Source organism: Podarcis bocagei (genome assembly GCF_964188305.1).
Source record: "Podarcis bocagei genome assembly, chromosome: 4".
NCBI classification, from domain to species: domain Eukaryota; kingdom Metazoa; phylum Chordata; class Lepidosauria; order Squamata; family Lacertidae; genus Podarcis; species Podarcis bocagei.
Genome location: NC_138128.1, coordinates 103,449,899 through 103,471,266, shown reverse-complemented (window position 1 = coordinate 103,471,266; position 21,368 = coordinate 103,449,899). Strand labels below are relative to the sequence as shown.

The following is a 21,368-nucleotide window of genomic DNA, read 5'->3' as shown; positions in this document are numbered from 1 at the left end:
CAGCCTTATGGACTAGAATATACAGGGTTGCTGCCACCACCAATATATCCCCTCTCTGCCTCCTGCAAAAAGAGAGAATAGCATCTCCTATGTGTCATGATAATTATGCTGCGTGTTTTCACCACCAACCACTTGTGACGGCTACTGTGGAACAAGGAAATGCATAAAGCCACAATCTAAGGCAGAACTTTCCAAACTTTTCATGTTGGTGACACACTTTTTGGACATTGCATCATTTCACGGCACAGTAGTTCTGTTTTACCAGCAAACCGGAGCCTAAACTCACCCCTGGACCTGGGAGAAGGTCCAGGGGTGCACACTGCAGCCAACACACTAACATGTCGCAACACACAGTTCAAAAAGCTCAGATCTAAGAACCTAAGTTGCCATAAATCTCAGGGAAATTAATTTTGCTATTTTCAGTAGCTGCCTCCACGTGTTTTAATGTAATGTTTAGGTTTAGCACAACAGAAAAGAGAAGGCAGCATGGCTGGAATTAGAAACTTTTAAAAGGTTCTGTGAATGAACCTTGCAAGAGCCAGATACGTTTCAGCATGGTCTTCAGGAGGAGTAATAATAATAATAATAATAATAATAATAATAATAATAATATCCATTCCACTGTTACAGCACATCACTTAAAACATATAATCTCAAAAACCAATCTATTGCAGGCAGGGGAGAATGCCACTGAAGACGACAACATGATGTGCTACTGTAATTTTCAATTAGCCTTTTTCATTCCCAGCTTTTCCTCTTTGGATTTCTAATTTTGGATTTCTAATTTTGGCCTTAATCATTATACACTTGCTACCAGGCCATTAATGCAGAGGCTTTCACAATATCTGACCTGGGCTTGACAATGGGCTTCTTCAGACTGAGCAAAAGGCTAGTCAACTCTAATGCAATATGAATACCAATGTAAGGGTTGCAACATATTGTAAAAGGAAGAGTGAAGAGTTGCATCCACATGCTTTTGACATTTGTGCAATTGCATTCCACATAGCTGTCTAAATTGCCATAGCTCTGCAAATAGGGGAAATAATCTCATTTTATCAGCATAGTTTGAGTTCGGCTTCAGCTGGGGAGGGCGGGATATAAATAAAATTTATTATTATTATTATTATTATTATTATTATTATTATTATTATTCTGGAAAAAGCAATATCTGAACCCAAAAGGAATGTTTGCAAATTGTTACTGTCCATATAAATGGACAGGGAAGGCCCTTGAACTTTGTAATGAATTGGTCCATATTATATGGAGATGATTTATGCTTCAAATATATCTGATATATCAAATATATCAGCTTAACTATGGTGGCTTCTGCAAAAGAAAAAAAGAAAAATGACATACTTTTTAGACATGCATCATTTTACGGCATAAAAATGAAAAAAAATATCATTGAAATTGTAGTATGTTGGGCATTTTGTGATTTAGGGGCCCATAGTTTTTTTATCTTAATACAATTTGCAGTGTTCCCCGTGGAAAAGAAGAAATGTATAAAACCAGTTAAGTCTGTGGGAAAGACATGCATTTTAAAAAGTGTACTGAAATCTGTGTGCTATGAGAAGAGAGAAAAATCTGAAACCTTCCACCACTCTCATGCTGATTTTATTTTCTCTTTTATAAACATATTTGAAGTGAGGCAGCCCCATGCAAAAGCAAAACATTTGAACCCCACTTGCTCTCAATTAATCTAATGAAGGGTTTTGACAAATATACCTCCACTTCGTCAGCTATTTCTTGTTTTATCAGATATTTTCACATTTCATTTGGGGCATAGGAAGAGATGAGACTGAGGGTTATTAAATAGTGTTTTGTATCTGAGGTGAAATAGGGCAGCTTTGGTAATCTACATCCCTTCAGCAGGGGTAAGTGCTCTAAAATGACCTGTGTCCAAATATTTAGTTATGGCTTTGATATGTAGCCTGGTAGACCTAGAGATATAAGATGGTGGTTTATTAGGAAAAAAAATAAGCTATGAGTATTTAATGAAATATGTTGAATGACACAGCAGCTGACAGATACTCTGCTGCTTTGAAGCTCAAACACGCACACAACTGTTGACTAGAGGTCCTTCCAAGAGCTGGTAGTCAATAACCAGACAGGTATGTTCAATGCCTGAGGGTGCTGGAAACTCTAAAGTACCTAAGGAACTTGTAGCAGAGCTGTACCACAAAGTACCACATGTTTTGTGCCATTTGCGACCTTGCAATAAATACGCGCCAGATGAACACAATCAGGGTGGTGTTGATGACATATTGAATGTTTCTTAGCCTGGCAGAAAGAACAGAGAAACAAAGCTTTTACAAAAAAGAAAAGGAATGTTAAAAATCATTATATTTTAGGAAAGAACAACAATTAGACTGTATGGATGCACATAGATATAAAAAATTAACTACACCAACAACCAAAGCAAGCAAACAGAATACTTTCAAATGGGGTAACAGGTTGGTAAATTATTAGCCTAGCAACGCAAAGAATGTTGCTTCCCCTATGAGAAAGGAAATCTTAGATAAAACTTCAAACAAATCCTATAAATTATATGCAACAAATAAACCAGGGAAGTAAAAGAGAGTGAATTTTTTTAGCAAATACTAAACTATCACAGGTTTCAAATGATACCATGTTTGGGAGAAGGGAGCAGCCTTTTCAAAAGAAAAGATTTGGTTCTTCAGGGCACTATGATCACAGCAGTCCAGGCTGAGTTGCAAGAAAAAAATTCTCTTTGGTTTAAGCCCTCTCAAGTTCAATCTTGTGTTGAAAACTACCTTACATATAAGAGAAATAACTGAGCAAGAAGCACACATTGGTAGCTACTTAACAAATATGATACAAAACCAGAGGAAGTGAAAGGTTATATGATAAAATTGGCTGAAAATATTGGGGAAAAGGTATTGTTGAATATCTAGGAAAATATCTGGAAAAATGCTCACAGATTTCCCTTACATATGGGAATAAGGAGAAATTGCTTTAAAATTGTGAGTAGGTGCATATCATTCCAGACACAAAAAAATGAATAAAACAACCCCCAACCACATATTACAAATGTCTAAAAGTACACAGGGAGACATTCCACATGTGGTAGAACTGTGATAAGACAATTCAATACTGGCAGAAATAAAATGTCACATTAAAATGATCTGAGGGTTTGCAATGCCCCTTCACCCAGTGTTTTCTCTACTAATTTATGTGGAATAGTTGGTGAAATCAGTACATAAAGAGATGGCATCTTGTATGCTGCCTGCAGCCAGAATACTCTTTGCAAAGATGTGGAAGCTGACTGGTGCCCCATCTATGAAATTCCCAATGGAGAGACTTTGAGAATTTGCTGCAATGGCCTAATTGACTCACTAAATTAGATTTAGGGAACAAAAAACAGAAGCAATAAAAAGCAAAACAGAAGCTTTGCAATAAGATGGAATAAAAGATTAAGGCTGCAAAACTTGTTTATAGTATACATAAAAAAACACCACTCTTAATTTATTTTATAAAAGTGAAATGAACTGTCAATAACCAAGATGCCTCCAACTGGATAACATAAACATAACTTATTGCATGCATTATGGGTGATGTTTACGTTTTGCAAAATAAGTAGTTATAGACTTTGTAGACCCCATGATGAGAGAGAAAGAGAAATAGTGCAGCAAGTGGATCAGCTACATTTTTCAGGTTGCTCCCAGAAAAGAAACATTGTTGGCATCAAAATTTCAGACTGTATCTTTCTTCAACTTAATTTGATTTAATTGTTTTTTTGTGGGGGGATCCACAAGTTCAAAAAACAAAATTTTTTTTAACCGAAGAACCATTTACAATATCTCAAATACTTCTAGCTATTTCAAATGGAATTTTACTCTATGAGTAAAATGTCCTGTTCTGTATACTAAAAGTATACATGAATGCCTTACTTTCGTAAATGCTCCTTTGCTGCAGGAATGCCAGCCAAATCTTCATTCAGCACATGCATCTTAGCTCCTAGACAGAAATATTCTATGTATGCTGACCAATTCAACTGGCGGACATCAAATAAGAACAACTGGAATTAGGGGGGAAAAAAACAAATGTCACGTTATTTGCGTGGCTTGAGCAAGTGGTGCAGCCCGGAGAGTGGGGAAAGAAATAAGGCAATCAGATAAGGGGTTAAAAAAGGCCTGAACTTTTATAGGTTCCTGCAAGTAAGTGAGGCTGGCATGGCACAGGGCAGTGGTGGTGAACCTGTGGCACATGCGCCAGAGATGGCACTCAGAGCCCTCTCTGTGGGCACGCGCGCAGTCGCCCCACCGTGCGCCGCCGTCAAAGTGGTGACCTCCCCTGACAAAGGGAGGTGACTTTAGTGTAATAATAATAATAATAATAATAATAATAATAATAATAATAATAAATCCAAGAAATCTGGTATGGGAATTTGCATGTTTTCCCCCGCAAAATCAGAGCATTTGCAGACGATTTCATAGTAACAACTGAAAACCCTCAACAAATTAGAGAAAAAATTAACAAATTCGGAAGATTGACAGAAACTTAAAAAAACCTAACTTATTAGTTAAAAATATGAGATCTGAGGAGATTAAAAAAAAAATATGGAAATTTGGAACAAATCCTGGGGCAGGATTTCAGTAAAAATGAACATTTTACCAAAAATGATTTTGCTGTTCCAAACCATTCCAATATTGGGAGGAATGAAATGCTTTAAAAGCTGGAGGAAAGACATTGCTAGATTTATATGGAATGGAAGAAAACCAAGAATTAAGCATCAAATACTTATAGACCAAAGGGAGGGGGGGCTTTGCCCTACCAGAGCTAGAACTCTATCATGCTGCTGCCGGACTGGTATGGATAAAAGACTGGATCACTTTAAGAGATACAGATGTGCTAGACCTCGATACGGTTGGCATGCATATCTAATTTATGAAAAGGTGAGGGTACACAAGGGATTTTTAAATCATATTATAAACAAATCATTATACAAGATCTGGATAAAATATAAAGGAATATTAGAACCAAAGATTCCCCTATGGACCTCACCGACAGAAGCCCTGGCTATTAAAAAGAAAAATATGCAAGGAGACTGGGCCACATACACAGTTAATAGTTAATGTTAATAAAAGAAATTAATGATAACATCAAATTAAAATAATTTGAAGAAATCAGAAGACACCTTCTGTCGACTGGCTACAATATTTTCAGATAAAGGAAAGATTGAGTTTAGATAAAAAGGAAGGTCTTGCAAAGGAAACATCTAGATTTGAAAAAGAATTAATCCAATTAAAAAGAAAATACATTTCAAGAATTTATAACCTCCTCTTAGAATGGGAGGTGAAAGAGGAACTGGTGAAAGTGTCAATGGTGAAATGGGCGCAAGAGCATATAACATCTATATGGATCAATGGGAGAAACTGTGGAGGGGGGATAGTAAATTTATGGCGTGTTATAACCTTAGAGTTATAACACTTGGACTTGCCAATTGGAAGGTCGCCGGTTCGAATCCCCGTGATGGATGAGCTCCTGTTGTTCAGTCCCAGCTCCTGCCAACCTAGCAGTTCAAAAGCACATCAATGTGCAAGTGGATAAGTAGGTACCGCTCTGGCGGGAAGGTAAACCGCGTTTCCGTGCGCTGCTCTGGTTTGTCATGCTGGCCACATGACCTGGAAAAACTGTCTCAGACAAAGGCTGGCTCCCTCGGCCTATAGAGCAAGATGAGCGCGCAACCCCAGAGTCGTTTGTGACTGGACCTAATGGTCAGGGATACCTTTACCTTTATAACCTTAGAGAAAATATTATGAAAATGCAATACAGATGGCACCACACTCCAGCAAAACTCACAAAGATGTATAAAAATAGACCACCAACTTGTTGGAGGTGTAAAGATGGTATTGGGTAATATATACACATGTGGTGGGAATGCACAGCCATTAAGGAATTTTGGAATAATATCTACAATGAATTAAAAAAGTTATTTAAGTTCTCATTTAAGAAAAAACCTGAAACCTTCTAGGTATAATGACATCAGAAATTAAAAAAGAAATTAGATAAATTTCATGTATACGACAGTGGCAGCCAGGATCTTGATTGCAAGAAACTGGAAAAGTGACAAAACACCTACGATAAATCTGGTGTGGGAATTTGCGTGTGGGGGCTTTCTCGGGAAGGAAGCGTTGCTAAGGTTGGCGGGGTTTACTCCCAAGTAAGGGTGTGCAGAATAAGGAAGAGGGAAGCCGGGCAGGGACTAAAAGGGGGCGAGGTGTAGGCGAGGGAATTAAGAGCAACATGGTGGGCAACACTGGGGTGTGAGGGATGGGTTATAAAGAGTATCTGAGGGGTGGATCAACAGGACTTCAGCCAGCCGACTTCCCGTGGGACTGATAGGGGTGCATGTAAACACACTTGTGCAGGTTGCATTTTGCAACAAACAGGTGCTTAACTGTTGGCAGGCAGAAGGGTGATCCTTTTATCTTGTGAATGTAGATGTTTACATATGGAATAAGTATTGGAAGGGAGGAGGGTTATTGGTTTATTCTTGTTTTCATTATGTATTTTGTGTTTTTTGTCTTGTATTTTTATGTGTGAACTGCCCTGAGACCTGCACATGAAGGGTGGTATGCAAATTCAATAAATGAATAAATAAATAGAAGGGGGGGTGGCTTAAGAGAGAAAGGAACTGAATGGAGAAAAAAAGCACTGAGTTATACCATAAAATTATATATCAATGGAAAGATAATTTAGTGAAGAAGATAATGCAATAACTTTCATGAAGGATTATTTATTACAGAAGTCATTAAGAAGAAAAATGAAACACACAGAAAAAATGAGATATACAGGTGAAATTGCCATGTTGGAATTGCCCAAAGCCAAAGTGGGCTTTGGGTTGCAGTTTGGGTACTCAGTCTCTAAAAGGTTCGCCATCACTGGCATAGGGGGCAATAAACGTGACTGCTGCAAAAATGAAGACAAGTCATCTACACAGCATATGGTTATCCCCCGATTTTGTGAGCTGGACATACATACATATCACATGGACACCTGATTTTTCTTCCCCAACCATGGCCTGGGCAAGTGGCAGATTAACAGCACAACCCTATGCATGCACTGTGCTCAATAGTGCTTACTCACAGGAAAATGTGTGTGACACTTGTGTGACACTTGATACTAACAGTATCAAGTTTGAATTTCTTATTTCAAGTCCAGATTGTATTGCCCAGATCCAAGTTGGTTCTGGTTCACCCCAAAATCTAGACTGAATGAACCCCACAGCCTCCAAGCATAGACAGAAAGGCAAGCATGTCGTTCATAAACTATCCTAGGCATCACCTGTTATTTCTGTACCAATGATGGATTCAATAAAAAATGGTCAAATCATTGTTTTGAAAATCAATCCAACCCATCCTGAAACCAACCAATATTTTGGTTGTAGTGGAATTTGGGGGCATACTTACTAGAAATTTGATGTTTTTCTTTTAGGCCACATGAAACAATTGTTACCTTGATGGGAATCTGTAAAGATATTTTGGATTAGAACAATGCTTACTTTCTTATCTTTTGGACTAAGATGGTTCAGTAACATGTTCATATTGTCTGATTTCCATTCCCAGGAACGGTTGGAAAAGAAATCAAAGAGCATCATGTACTCATGGAGGCGGTTGTACATCTTCATCATTCTGAAAGACAGAACAGAGATCCCATCCAAAATGGATGGGATTACCATAGTTGGTTCACAATCCACATAGCCATTGCAAGAATTTAAAGCCCTCTGAAGAGATCGGCTACTCCAGATCAAAGCCTGCTCCAGATCAAAGCTTGCACTTGAAATAAATTTTGAAAATGATTATCAGAAGCACAGGGAATGAATTTCTTTACGCATTCTGCAGCGTCTTAAATATTCTTTGAAGAAACCAACCATCAGACTGGCAGGCCTTCCATTCTTAACTTGCCTTCTGTTTTCCTCTGGCAGCAGTTATGGTATGTGTAGTGCTGTATAGAAGTGAGAGCTGGACCTTAAAGAAGGCTGATCGCCGAAGAATTGATGCTTTTGAATTATGGTGCTGGAGGAGACTCTTGAGAGTCCCGTGGACCGCAGGAAGATCAAACCTATCCATGAAATCTACCACTCAGTGGGTTTGTAACTGGCTGACTGACCAAACCCAAAGGGTGCTCATCAATGGTTCCTCTTCATCCTGGAGAAGAGTGACTAGTGGGGTGCCACAGGGTTCTGTCTTGGGCCCGGTCTTATTCAACATCTTTATCAACGACTTGGATGATGGACTCAAGGGCATCCTGATCAAATTTGCAGATGACACCAAACTGGGAGGGGTGGCTAACACCCCAGAGGACAGGATCACCCTTCAAAACGACCTTGACAGAATAGAGAACTGGGCCAAAACAAACATGATGAATTTTAACAGGGAGAAATGTAAAGTATTGCACTTGGGCAAAAAAAATGAGAGGCACAAATACAAGATGGGGGACACCTGGCTTGAGAGCAGTACATGTGAAAAGGATCTAGGAGTCTTGGTTGACCACAAACTTGACATGAGCCAACAGTGTGATGCGGCAGCTAAAAAAGCCAATGCAATTCTGGGCTGCATCAATAGGAGTATAGCATCTAGATCAAAGGAAGTAATAGTGCCACTGTATTCTGCTCTGGTCAGACCTCACCTGGAGTACTGTGTCCAGTTCTGGGCACCACAATTCAAGAAGGAAACTGACAAACTGGAACGTGTCCAGAGGAGGGCAACCAAAATGGTCAAAGGCCTGGAAACGATGCCTTATGAGGAACGGCTAAGGGAGCTGAGCATGTTTAGCCTGGAGAAGAGGAGGTTAAGGGGTGATATGATAGCCATGTTCAAATATATAAAAGGATGTCACATAGAGGAGGGAGAAAGGTTGTTTTCTGCTGCTCCAGAGAAGCGGACACGGAGCAATGGATCCAAGCTACAAGAAAGAAGATTCCACCTAAACATTAGGAAGAACTTCCTGACAGTAAGAGCTGTTCGACAGTGGAATTTGCTGCCAAGGAGTGTGGTGGAGTCTCCTTCTTTGGAGGTCTTTAAGCAGAGGCTTGACAACCATATGTCAGGAGTGCTCTGATGGTGTTTCCTGCTTGGCAGGAGGTTGGACTCGATGGCCCTTGTGGTCTCTTCCAACTCTATGATTCTATGATTCTATGAGTGCTCATTGGAAGGACAGACCCTGAAGCTGAGGTTCCAATACTTTGGCCACCTTATGAGAAGAGAAGACACCCTGGAAAAGACCCTGAAGGAGAAGGGGAAGACAGAGGAAGAGATGGTTGGACAAGTGTTCTCAAAGCTACCAACATGAGTTTGACCAAACTGTGGGAGGCAGTGAAAGACAGGAGTACCTGGTGTGCTCTGGTCCAGGGGGTCACAAAGACGCGGACATGACAACAATTGTAATGCAGCTAGAGATTTTTGAGATGGCTATCACTGCCAGTGATTGGCTGAGCTGCTCCAATGTTACAGAGGAATGGGAAAAGAAAACACAAAGGGGTTGGGCCTGGGAAATGAACAAGTCAAAGAAGAGGGAGAGGAGACAGAAAGGTTGGAAGATGCAGCAGCCAAAGAGAACATGAGGAAGCAGGAAAAGACCATAAGCAAGAGCTACAGAAAACTGATCTTTACCCAGGGATTTGAGTGCAATCTGAAATCCAGCTGAACTTTCACAAACATTTTCTTGCCCATCAAGAGGATGGACAACTAATATGGAACTATTTTTCAGGTTTGTGTTTTTTTCAAAAAAAATGTTTGCATTGTTAAAGGTTTGATTTACATTTTCTGTTAGCAAAGTTTCTAGCAGTGTCAATTTTTTCACCTTTAATACTAAAAATGTAGGATACAATTCAACACAGAGTTGAGGATCTTTAAGCCCATAGAAATTAAATCAGTGTGCACAACTTTTGTGTTGGAATATGAGCTATGGCCAGGATCCAAAGAGCAGTGCAACTAATTATGTGCACTTAAGAAATCCTTGAACTTGGGTTTTGCCTCCATGCAAAAAGACAACCCCCTTCTTAAGTGGAGAGAACTTCTGAATGCAGTTTGAGAAGGTAGGGAGTGAGAAAAGAAATCCTACAGGGAAACCCAAGACTTTGAGTATAAAAATAGTTCTTTGGGTCCTCGTGACTACAGACGACATTTACTAAAATTCTATTGAAATCAATGTCTTCAGTATATCTCCTTGTAACACTGGGTGCAGACACAAAATTTGAACAAGCTTAAAAAATCCACTTTAAGGATTTTTCAACTGTAACCCACTCTTCAATTTAGAAACTGCCTATTATTTTTAATAGTTATGTTTTCTAAGATAATCTTGACAAATCTCTATAAACTGGTGCAACATTTTCCTTGCTGCTCTTTACACACACACACACACACACGCACACGCACACACACACACACACACACACACACACGCACGCACACACTTGTAGATGTAATGACCAGAACAAGCTGTCTAGATCCTACTTATGCACTCTCTGGGTGGTTCCACTGTTGCTTCAGTGCTGAACTCATTAACAGCAATAAAGAAAGAACAACAGACAACAAGGTTGCTTTTTTCTTTTCGTTCATGTATATAGCAAGTCAAATTCCCTACAGTGCTTGGCAATACAGGCAATGGCCGTTTGGGGAATGGGCTGCCCGTTACCCCCCCCACACACTTTGCTCCCTGGCCACTTCTGGGTTGCTGCAATGCTTGTGTTCATGGTCAAACACCAATTGGTTGTTGCCCGTACAGGGGTTATGTTCCAAGGCACCACACATTTAAGTGAAATTGCATATATCTGAAATGGCATTAGAAAACCCTGCAAACAACCTATTCAGCCCTGCCCAGTCCCGCCCCTTTTTGTGACGTTTTCATGTCCCTTCCAGGTTTGATACGATGCACATGGTCATGGCTACACACATATTACGGTAGATGCACCTAAAATGGTCACTGTCTTTTCAACCATTTAGCAGTTTCCCCTCACCTTGGCTTCCTTCCAGTTAGCCTTAAATACAAATCATAGAGAAAGGCGGGGAACTTGTGACTAACAGTTCTCCAATACTCATACGTAAAGTCGCTTTGGGTCATGCAAGCATTAGGGATTCTGAAGGCTTTCTCCAGGGGAATCCTCTCCAATATGTCCATGGCAACATCGCCTGTAAAATAACAGGGGACACGGTTGTTGTTTTTGCTTTTATCAAAAGAGAATTGAAGTCATACTTGCAAGAGCATACAGATAGGCCTGAATTAATTTAGTATTGTTTGATTACAGAAAAGCAACGAGAAAAGGCTGCAATTAACTTTTGCACTCTGCAAACCTTTGCACTCATCTGGGAAAGTGAGAGATCTTTTGCAGTAGGATTCATTCCATCCTTTGTCTACATACCTAAGAAAGTTAATAGGATTACAAATAGAGAGCCATCTCTCTGATTATTTCGACGTAACGTCAGCTAGCGTGCATTTTCCCCCTCTTAAAACATCCACAAGAAATAATGTGTTTCTACCTTTCATTCAAGGGACGCGGGTGGCACTGTTGTTTAAACCACTGTGCCGGTTGGACTTGCCAATCAGAAGGTTGGCAGTTTGAGGCCCCGCAACAGGGTGAGCTCCCACCATTCGGTCCCAGCTCCTGCCAACCTAGCAGTTCGAAAGCATGCAGTGCAAGTAGATAAATAGGTACCGCTCCAGCGGGAAGGTAAACAGCTTAGTCATGCTGGCCACATGATCCGGAAAAACTGTCTGTGGAAGCAGACAAATGCCAGCTCCCTCAGCCTGTAAAGTGAGATGAGCGCTGCAACCCCAGAGTCGTTTGCGACTGGACTTAACTGTCAGGGGTCCCTTTACCTTTTACCTTTCACTCTGCCTTGAACAGGAAGATGATGATAAGACCCAAGGGACATTCCTGCCCTCCTTACTCTTTCAGTGAAAGCAATGATAGAGGGGAATTAGAAATTCTGTCTAGAGGAGGAAAGGCTGCCTGGCGATCCAGGAGACTAACTTTTGGCTGAGTTGTTGAGCCCTTCCTGGCATTACTACTCACAAAACTACTTGTATCTGTAACTGCTGATTTACACTATCCCCCTTAGGGATAAACTACATGAAGGACACTTAAAAATCCCCACATCACATTTTCCCAGAACATATAGCTTCAGTGGATTCAGGACCCTAAGACTTCAATTCACAAAACATTAAATCTTCTAAGATTCTTACATTTCAGTGGTTTTAGCCACATGGACTCTAATGCCAACTGACATAAGTCACTGTGTGAAATAGCTTTGGAGAAGTTTTGCCAAAGGACCTTGATTCTATTCTGTTCCCCTGCTGCTGCTTTTCAATGCACAGTGTTCATTTCAACTGCATACTCTGCATTTCATCTCCATACAGAATTCCTGCTGACCTTAATAAGTCCTTTGTGCATAATGGACAACAAGGGAGGAGACTTACTGAGTGGAGCAGAGGAAGTGTACAGAAGCTGAATTGCATAATTACATAAGCACTAGAATTGTTTCAGACCTCAGGAACGATAAGATCTGACAAACAAGAACAAAAACCGAGAGGCAACGTAGAGAAAAAATGATGAGCAGAGGTAAGCCATGGATGTTGTTGTTTAGTCGTTTAGTTGTGTCCACCTCTTCGTGACTCTATGGACCAGAACACGCCAGGCTCTCCTGTCTTCCTCTGTCTCCTGCAGTTTGGTCAAACTCATGTTGGTAGCTTTGAGAACACTGTCCAACCATCTCGTCCTCTGTCGTCCCCTTCTCCTTGTGCCCTAAATCTTTCCCAACATCAGGGTCTTTTCCACGGAGTCTTCTTTTCTCATGAGGTAGCCAAAGTATTGGCGCCTCAGCTTCACAATCTGTCCTTCCAGTGAGCACTCAGGGCTGATTTCCTTAAGAATGGATAGGTTTGATCTTCTTGCAGTCCATGGGACTCTCAAGAGTCTCCTCCAGCACCATAATTCAAAAGCATCAATTTTTCGGCAATCAGCCTTCTTTATGGTCCAACTCTCACGTCCGTACATCACTACTGGGAAAACCATAGCTTTAACTTTACGGACCTTTGTTGGCAAGGAGATGTCTCTACTTTTTAAGATGCTGTCTATGTTTGTCATTGCTTTTCTCCCAAGAAGCAGGCATCTTTTAATTTCGTGACTGCTGTCACCATCTGCAGTGATCATGGAGCCCAAGAAAGTAAAATATCTTACTGCCTCAATTTCTTCTCCTTCTATTTGCCAAGAGGTGATGGGACCAGTGGGACCAATCTTGGTTTTTTTGATAGAATCATAGAATCATAGAGTTGGAAGAGACCACAAGGGCCATCGAGTCCAACCCCCTGCCAAGCAGGAAACACCATCAGAGCACTCCTGACATATGGTTGTCAAGCCTCTGCGTAAAGACCTCCAAAGAAGGAGACTCCACCACACTCCTTGGCAGCAAATTCCACTGTCGAACAGCTCTTACTGTCAGGAAGTTCTTCCTAATGTTTAGGTGGAATCTTCTTTCTTGTAGTTTGTATCCATTGCTCCGTGTCCGCTTCTCTGGAGCAGCAGAAAACAACCTTTCTCCCTCCTCTATGTGACATCCTTTTATATATTTGAACATGGCTATCATATCACCCCTTAAGCTCCTCTTCTCCAGGCTAAACATGCCCAGCTCCCTTAGCCGTTCCTCATAAGGCATCGTTTCCAGGCCTTTGACCATTTTGGTTGCCCTCCTCTGGACACGTTCCAGTTTGTCAGTGTCCTTCTTGAATTGTGGTGCCCGGAACTGGACACAGTACTCCAGGTGAGGTCTGATCAGAGCAGAATACAGTGGCACTATTACTTCCCTTGATCTAGATGCTATACTCCTATTGATGCAGCCCAGAATTGCATTGGCTTTTTTAGCTGCCGCGTCACACTGTTGGCTCATGTCAAGTTTGTGGTCAACCAAGACTCCTAGATCTTTTTCACATGTACTGCTCTCAAGCCAGGTGTCACCCATCTTGTATTTGTGCCTCTCATTTTTTTGCCCAAGTGCAATACTTTACATTTCTCCCTGTTAAAATTCATCTTGTTTGTTTTGGCCCAGTTCTCTATTCTGTCAAGGTCGTTTTGAAGTGTGATCCTGTCCTCTGGGGTGTTAGCCACCCCTCCCAGTTTGGTATCATCTGCAAATTTGATCAGGATGCCCTTGAGTCCATCATCCAAGTCGTTGATAAAGATGTTGAATAAGACCGGGCCCAAGACAGAACCCTGTGGCACCCCACTAGTCACTCTTCTCCAGAATGAAGAGGAACCATTGATGAGCACCCTTTGGGTTTGGTCAGTCAGCCAGTTACAAATCCACTGAGTGGTAGCATAGTCAAGACCGCATTTTACCAGCTTCTTTACAAGAATATCATGGGGCACCTTGTCAAATGCCTTGCTGAAATCAAGGTAGGCTATATCCACTGCGTTCCCTTCATCTACCAGGCTTGTAATTCTGTCAAAAAACGAGATCAGGTTAGTCTGACATGACTTATTTTTCAGAAATCCATGCTGACTATTGGTGATCACAGCATTCCTTTCTAGGTGCTCACAGACTGTTTGCTTAATGATCTGCTCCAGAATCTTCCCTGGTATTGATGTCAGACTGACTGGGCGGTAATTATTTGGGTCCTCTCTTTCCCCCTTTTTGGAAATAGGGACAAAGTTTGCCCTCCTCCAGTCTGCCAGGACTTCGCCTGTTCTCCAGGAATTTTCAAAGATGACTGCCAGTGGTTCTGAGATCACATCTGCCAGTTCTTTTAATACTCTTGGATGCAGTTCATCTGGCCCTGGAGACTTGAAAACATCTAAACTAGCCTGAGTTCATTCTGTGCTATTTCTGACTTTGTGTCTACACGTGCTGGTTATTTGTTTGAATTCCTCTTTGGTGGTTTCCCCCCTTTTCCATTTTTTGTACACATCCTTTTTTAATCTTAACTCAGTTAAAAGTTCTTTAGATAGCCACCATGGCTTCTTTAGGCAACTTCCATGTTTCCGTCTCATTGGTATTGCCTGAAGTTGTGCTTTTACTATCTCCCTCTTAACAAACTCCCAGCCATCATGAACTCCCTTTCCTTTTAGTATTACTGTCCATGGGATCTCACCCAGCACTTCCCTAAGTTTTATGAAGTCGGCTTTCTTAAAGTCAAGAAATTGAGTCCTAGTATGCTTGGCTGCTCCTTTCCGCTGTATAGTAAACTTCAGAAGAGCATGATCACTCGCGCCTAATGATCCTTCCACTTCTACCCCACTAACAAGGTCATCAACATTGGTTAGGACCAGATCTAAAATGGCTGTTCCTCTTGTTGCTTCTCCCACTTTCTGGACAATGAAGTTGTCTGCAAGGCCAGTGAGGAATCTGTTTGACCTTATGCTCTTGGCTGAGTTTGACATCCAACAAATATCTGGGTAATTGAAGTCCCCCATTACTACTATCTCCCTTCCTTTTGCATGCTTGGCCATCTGTTCCAGGAAGGCATCATCTATGTCCTCCGTTTGGCTTGGGGATCTATAGTAAACTCCCACAATGAGGTCACTGTTATTCTTCTCTCCCTTAATTTTGACCCAAATGCTCTCACTTTGGCTTTGAGGTTCTAAATCTTGGATCTCTTCACAGGTATACGCATCCCTGACATATAACGCCACTCCTCCTCCTTTCTTGTCTGGTCTGTTTCTCTGAAGGACAGATGAGATGACAATTTGTGCATGTAGTTGCTTCAATTTCCTGCCGAGAGCCTCGTAGTCTCTTTTGATCTTCTGGAGGCTATTGCTTGCAGTGTCATTGGTTCCCACATGAACCAAGAGGAAGGGGTATTTGTCAGTGGGTTTTATGATTCCTTGCAGTCGTTCAGTTACATCTTGGATCTTAGCCCTGGGGAGACAGCACCCTTCCCGAGACATCTTGTCAGGCCCACAGATCACTGCTTCTGTTCCCCTCAGTAGGGAATCCCCTATCACCACTACATGCCTCCTCTTAAGTTTGGTCGGGGTTCTTCCGTGAGCCGTCCGTTCCAAGGTCGCCTGCACATTCCCTGAGGACTGACTTTGCTGCTCGTCTTCATATACCTGATCGACTGTACTGAGGGAGAGATCCTCAAATGGAGTCTGCTCTTCGTCTTCCATGCTAGGGGAGAGGACCTCAAAGCGATTGTGTATTTCTAAACAATCAGAGCGAACCCTGGGCCTCCTACTTCTTTGAGTCACGTTTCTCCATATATCTGGCTCCTGTGTTGGTGAACTAGCCTCCTTCTCAGGAGAGTCCCCTGTCTCCTCCTTGGTGGAGACGGTGTGCTCTGTTGCTTCCAAGAAGAGCTCCAGCTCTCTAATTCTTTGGAGCGTAGCTACACGTTCCTCCAGTTGCTGGACTTTGTCTTTTAAGAGGGCAATCAACATGCAATTGCTGCAGGTAAAGCTGCCTGCAACCTTTGGCAAGATGGCAAACATTGCACAGGAACCGCTGGCGACTGCAGCTGTTCCCTCCCCCTCCATCTTGAGAACGTGTCGTTGGCGGTGGCTACAGCGGTCCTCCATCATAAAAAGCGTGAAGACAGGACAAATAACTCTGCCCACAAAAAAACCTAGGTCTCCCCCAACAAACGTTTGAGACTAGGTCCCCTAAATCTAAAAGATGGATCGAACTGCCGCTGCCCTGCTAGCTCTGATAAGCTCCTCCCACAGCTAATCACCTGCCTCAACAGAAACCCTGCCCCCTCTGACCTTTGCACAGGGAGAACAGCTAATCAGCCACAAAGAAACACACACACACACACACACACACACACAAGAAAACCCTTTTTGCTCCTTCTTCAACTGCTGCCCAGCTAGCTCTGATAAGCTCCTCCCACAGCTAATCACCTGCCTCAACATTACCTGCCTGATGTTGCTAATCACCTGCCTCAACATCACCTGCCTGATGTTGAGCTTCAGACCATATTTTGCTCTTTCACCCTCATTAAGAGGTTCTTTAATTCCTCCTCACTTTCTGCCATCAAAGATGCGTCATCTGCATATCTGAGGTTGTTGATATTTCTTCTGGCAATCTTAATTCCGGCTTGGGAGTCATACAGTCCAGCCTTTCGCATGATGAATTCTGCATATGTTAAATAAGCAGGGAGACAATATACAGCCTTGTCGTACTCCTTTCCCAATTTTGAACCAATCAGTTGTTCTATATCCAGTTCTAACTGTAGCTTCTTGTCCCACATAGAGATTTCTCAGGAGACAGATGGCAGCCCCATTTCTTTAAGAACTTGCCATAGTTTGCTGTGGTTGACACAGTTATGAAGCAGAAGTAGATGTTTTTCTCTAGCTTTCTCCATAATCCAGCGCACGTTTGCAAACTGGTCCCTGGTTCCTCTGCCCCTTCGAAATCCAGCTTGCACTTCTGGGAGTTCTCAGTCCACATACTGCTTATAGAATTTTAAGCATAACCTTGCTAGCGTGTGAAATGGGCAAGTTGTGCAGTAGTTGGAGCATTCTTTGGGATTGGGATGCAGACTGATCTTCTCCAATCCTCTGGCCACTGCTGAGTTTTCCAAACTTGCTGACATATTGAGTGTAGCACCTTAACAGCATCATCTTTTAAAATTTTAAATAGTTCAGCTGTCATCACTTCCACTGGCCTTGTTATTAGCAGTGCTTTCTATGGTCCATTTGACTTCACTTTCCAGGATGTCTGGTCAGCAACCATACTACCTGGGGTGTACAAGACATCCATATCTTTCTGGTATAATTCCACCTCTTCTTGATGTCTTCTGCTTCTGTTAGGTCCTTACCACTTTTGTCCTTTGTACGAAATGTTCCTTTCATATCTCCAATTTTCTTGAACAGATCTCTGGTTTCCCCCCATTCTATTGTTTTCCTATATTTCTTTGCATTGCTTATTAAATAAGCCCTTTTGTCTCTCCTTGCTATTCTTTAGAAATTTACTGTATCTTTCACTATCTCCCTTGCATTTTGCTTGTATCCTGTCCCCTGCTATTTGTAAGGCCTCGTTGGACAGCCACTTTGCTTTCTTGCATTTCCTTTTCATTGGGATGGTTTTTGTTGCTGCCTCCTGTATAGTTATAAGCCTCCATCCATAGTTCTTCAGTCCACCAAATCTAAATCCTTAAAACTGTTCCTCACTTCTAATGTGATTTGATTTAGATTGTAGCTTACTGGCCCAGTTTTCCCTACTTTCTTCAGTTTAAGCTTGAATATAAGAAGCTGATGATCTAAGCCACAGTCAGCTCCAGGTCTTGTTTTTGCTGATTGCATAGAGCTTCTCCGTCTTTGGCTGCAGAGAGTATAATCAATCTGATTTTGATGCTGCCCATCTGGTGATGTCCATGTGTAGAGTCGTCTCTTGTGTTGTTGGAAAAGAGTGTGATGACCAGCTTGTTCTCTTAGCAGAACTCTATTAGCCTTTGCCCTGCTTCGTTTTGAACTCCAAGGCCAAACTTACCAGTTGTTCCTTTTATCTCTTGACTCCGTACTTTAGCATTCCAATCCCCTATAATGAGAAGAACATCCTTCTTTGGTGTCATTTCTAGAAGGTGTTGTAAGTCTTCATAGAATTGGTCAATTTAACAGTCAGTGGCTACACTGGAGTTTCTGCACTGGAGCCCTCAAGAACCAAAGGTCAGCAATGCAACCTCCTCAGGCCACAGAGGTGCTGGCAGAATGGACTCTTTCTGTATCTGATGTTTCAGAGCATGAGGGTCTTCCAAGGCAAGCTCTGAGGGCAATTCCCTCTCGCCTTCTGATGCTTCCTCCAAAGTCATTGCCTTGTTCTCGAAGAAGGCAGTCATGACACCATCCCACCACTGCCTCAGGAGAGTCCTTCCAGTGGGCTTGGCTTGTTTGGTATCACTGGTGTGACCTGCTTACAAAATGAGGGGAATGGATGCAGGACCAGATTAATATCACCTGCCCCTATGGTAATGGGAACCCATAATATATTTTGGACTTTATATTCTCTCTCACCACTGGTTTGTGACTGTGCTGTAGGTGAGTGTTCTGGAGTCAATGGAACAAGAAATGTAGCACAAAATAAAATTTCAAGTTGCCAAAACATTGGGGTTTTTTGCTTTTAATTTAATAGAAGGCAGAAGGCCACAGGGTTAATCAGGGTAATTAATAATTACCCTGATAATTCACAGCCTTTATCTGTGGATGTACCAGGGCAAGCTTTCAGGATTGCATTGGCAGAATCCACCAAATATGTGCCATGTCTGAAACCTGTGATTTTCATGGAATCCACCTTGCACTTTTAAAAATAAACTTACGTATTTCTCCCCAGGAAAATGGGCTGATGTTACTTGTTATACAATTGTATACCAACAGTGACTTGGGCCTGAAAAATAAGCAAGGAGGGAAAGAATGAAATGGAGAAATAAAACAAAACACAGTATTGTTTTGTTTAGAATGGCTATCATTCTAAATTTCCTAAATTTCTAACAGCTGAGTAGTCATGCTTCTTTCCTGAATTAAAAAGGGAGGTTTAAAATTAGAGGAACTTTTACATCCCAAAGGTTTACTTTTAAAAAGCAAATACCCATGCACTTCTGTATAAATCACCAATCTTGCAGCTTAGGAGGAGCCCAGCTCAGAGCAGTGACTCATGCAGAAATTAGTCATGTTGCACATCTGTGCTGGGATTGATGCCATCCCACACCTGATGCAATGGACATGGCTCTTACTTTGGTACAATAGCTTAAAATGTAGTAAAACCAGAGGTTTCTACACACACACACCCTCCATCCAAGTGACCAAGAAGCATAATTGCAATTCAAAGACACTTTCCACCCAGGCAAAAGCAATGAAGGGCATGAGCCATGACTCATGTGTGTGGCCTGCGGGTGGACTAGACAGAAAATATTGCTCATTTTTTATTTCTGTGCAACCGAGTATTTCTCACACATTTTACTCTTGAATAATCTAACAAATGTCTCAAATTAGAAACCTGGCTCTGAGTAATGAGGCTTTATTTGCATATCTCATTCCACAATGACTATTCTGCCCAGTGCTAAAGAACAGCTGATTAAGTCTCTCTTCTTCCCCTTTAAATTTTGTAATTCTTTCGCTTGCTTTTTTTGGTATGATGTCATTTTATTTGCATTGTACTGTTTAAAGGTTGATGTGTTGACCGCCCTGGACTCCTCTGGCAGGAAGGCTGAGATATACATTTAAAAATGACTGAATGAATGAATGAGAAGTTTGAATCTGCACATGTTCATATTCAAATGTGGTGGTGGTGATACCATAAGCGAGCTAGCTACACAAAATGCATACCTCAGCATACCTACAAGGGAAGGTAGAAACTAGAATGCATATTCATAACATCAGTCCTTAAAAAAACAACTATTTTATTAAAGGTTTTCAACCTAATAAACCATAAAATTCCAACTAAAATAAAGGGAATAATAGAAAACATCAGAATAATAGAAAATAATAGAATAATAGAAAACTAACGAGAAAAAGAAAATACAGCACATTAATAAACCTCATAGGATATTCAGAAGACACAAAAGTTTAAATATAGCCCTCAGCCACCCTTTTATCTTGATCTTCACCCATACAGAGAGTTGAATTCTCCCACCTCCCACCTGGGAGAGCTTCCTCTTCCTCCGTTTCACACCCTGAGAAAACCTCTTTCATACAGGCCCCTTCCTTATCTCTCTGTCAGCTCTCTGTACACGTCTTCATCTTTCAAAATATACCGTATTTTTTGCACCATAACACTCACTTTTTTCCTCCTAGAAAGTAAGGGGAAATGTCTGTGCGTGTTATGGAGGGAATGCCTACGGGTGGCATGCCTACGGATTTTCCTCCTCTAAAAACTACGTGCGTGTTATGGTCGGGTGCGTGTTATAGAGCGAAAAATACGGTAATTGTTTAGATGTTAAGACATATACATCTAGTTAGCACTAATTGAGAGCCATCCAAAATCAAAGATCATAAAAGAGATCAAAGAGATCATATAAAAGATCAAATCCAAAAAAAGAAAAAGAAAAACAAGAAAGAAGAGATAAAGAAAGAAGGGGAATCTCAGTAACCTATTTGCCCATGTAAGTCCATCACAAAATACCAGTCCTACCTCTGAACTGCAGTGTACCATCCAGCAGCAAGGATCAAATTGATGGCAATATCTACAGGAATTATATCTGCAACTGCATCTTTGTTGCATTTTACAATCCGTGCAATCCCCTTTCCAGTCTGTGGGATGGAGAAGGGGCTAGTTAGCAAATTTTGTGGTATAATTTCATTGCCCAGAGATAATGCACCTGAAATGGGATCGAGATTTCAGTAAAATGGAGAACTACTTTCATCACTTGAAAGGTGATAGTTATGGGCAAATTATCTTTGCCAAAATCATTCTGAT

General features: G+C 41.4%; 1 protein-coding gene across 8 annotated transcripts in view; it reads right to left on the bottom strand.

Moving 5' to 3' along the window:
* Nucleotides 1-610: 610 nt before the first annotated feature.
* FAR2 (fatty acyl-CoA reductase 2) overlaps nucleotides 611-21,368 on the bottom strand; it is a 108,837-nt gene continuing 88,079 nt past the window's right edge. For 5 of the 8 annotated variants that reach the window (XM_081191039.1, XM_081191035.1, XM_081191032.1 and 2 more), the window contains exons 7-12: nucleotides 21,084-21,202; nucleotides 19,273-19,340; nucleotides 10,982-11,153; nucleotides 7,526-7,655; nucleotides 3,912-4,039; nucleotides 611-2,280 (exon numbers count right to left, since the gene is read on the bottom strand). In XM_081191039.1, coding sequence (XP_081047165.1) covers nucleotides 2,118-2,280; nucleotides 3,912-4,039; nucleotides 7,526-7,655; nucleotides 10,982-11,153; nucleotides 19,273-19,340; nucleotides 21,084-21,202 — 780 coding nt within the window. In that variant the 3' untranslated portion in view covers nucleotides 611-2,117. The remainder of the gene's footprint in view (nucleotides 2,281-3,911; nucleotides 4,040-7,525; nucleotides 7,656-10,981; nucleotides 11,154-19,272; nucleotides 19,341-21,083; nucleotides 21,203-21,368) is intronic. The other 3 variants (XM_081191036.1, XM_081191038.1, XM_081191037.1) reach the window with 3 other exon arrangements.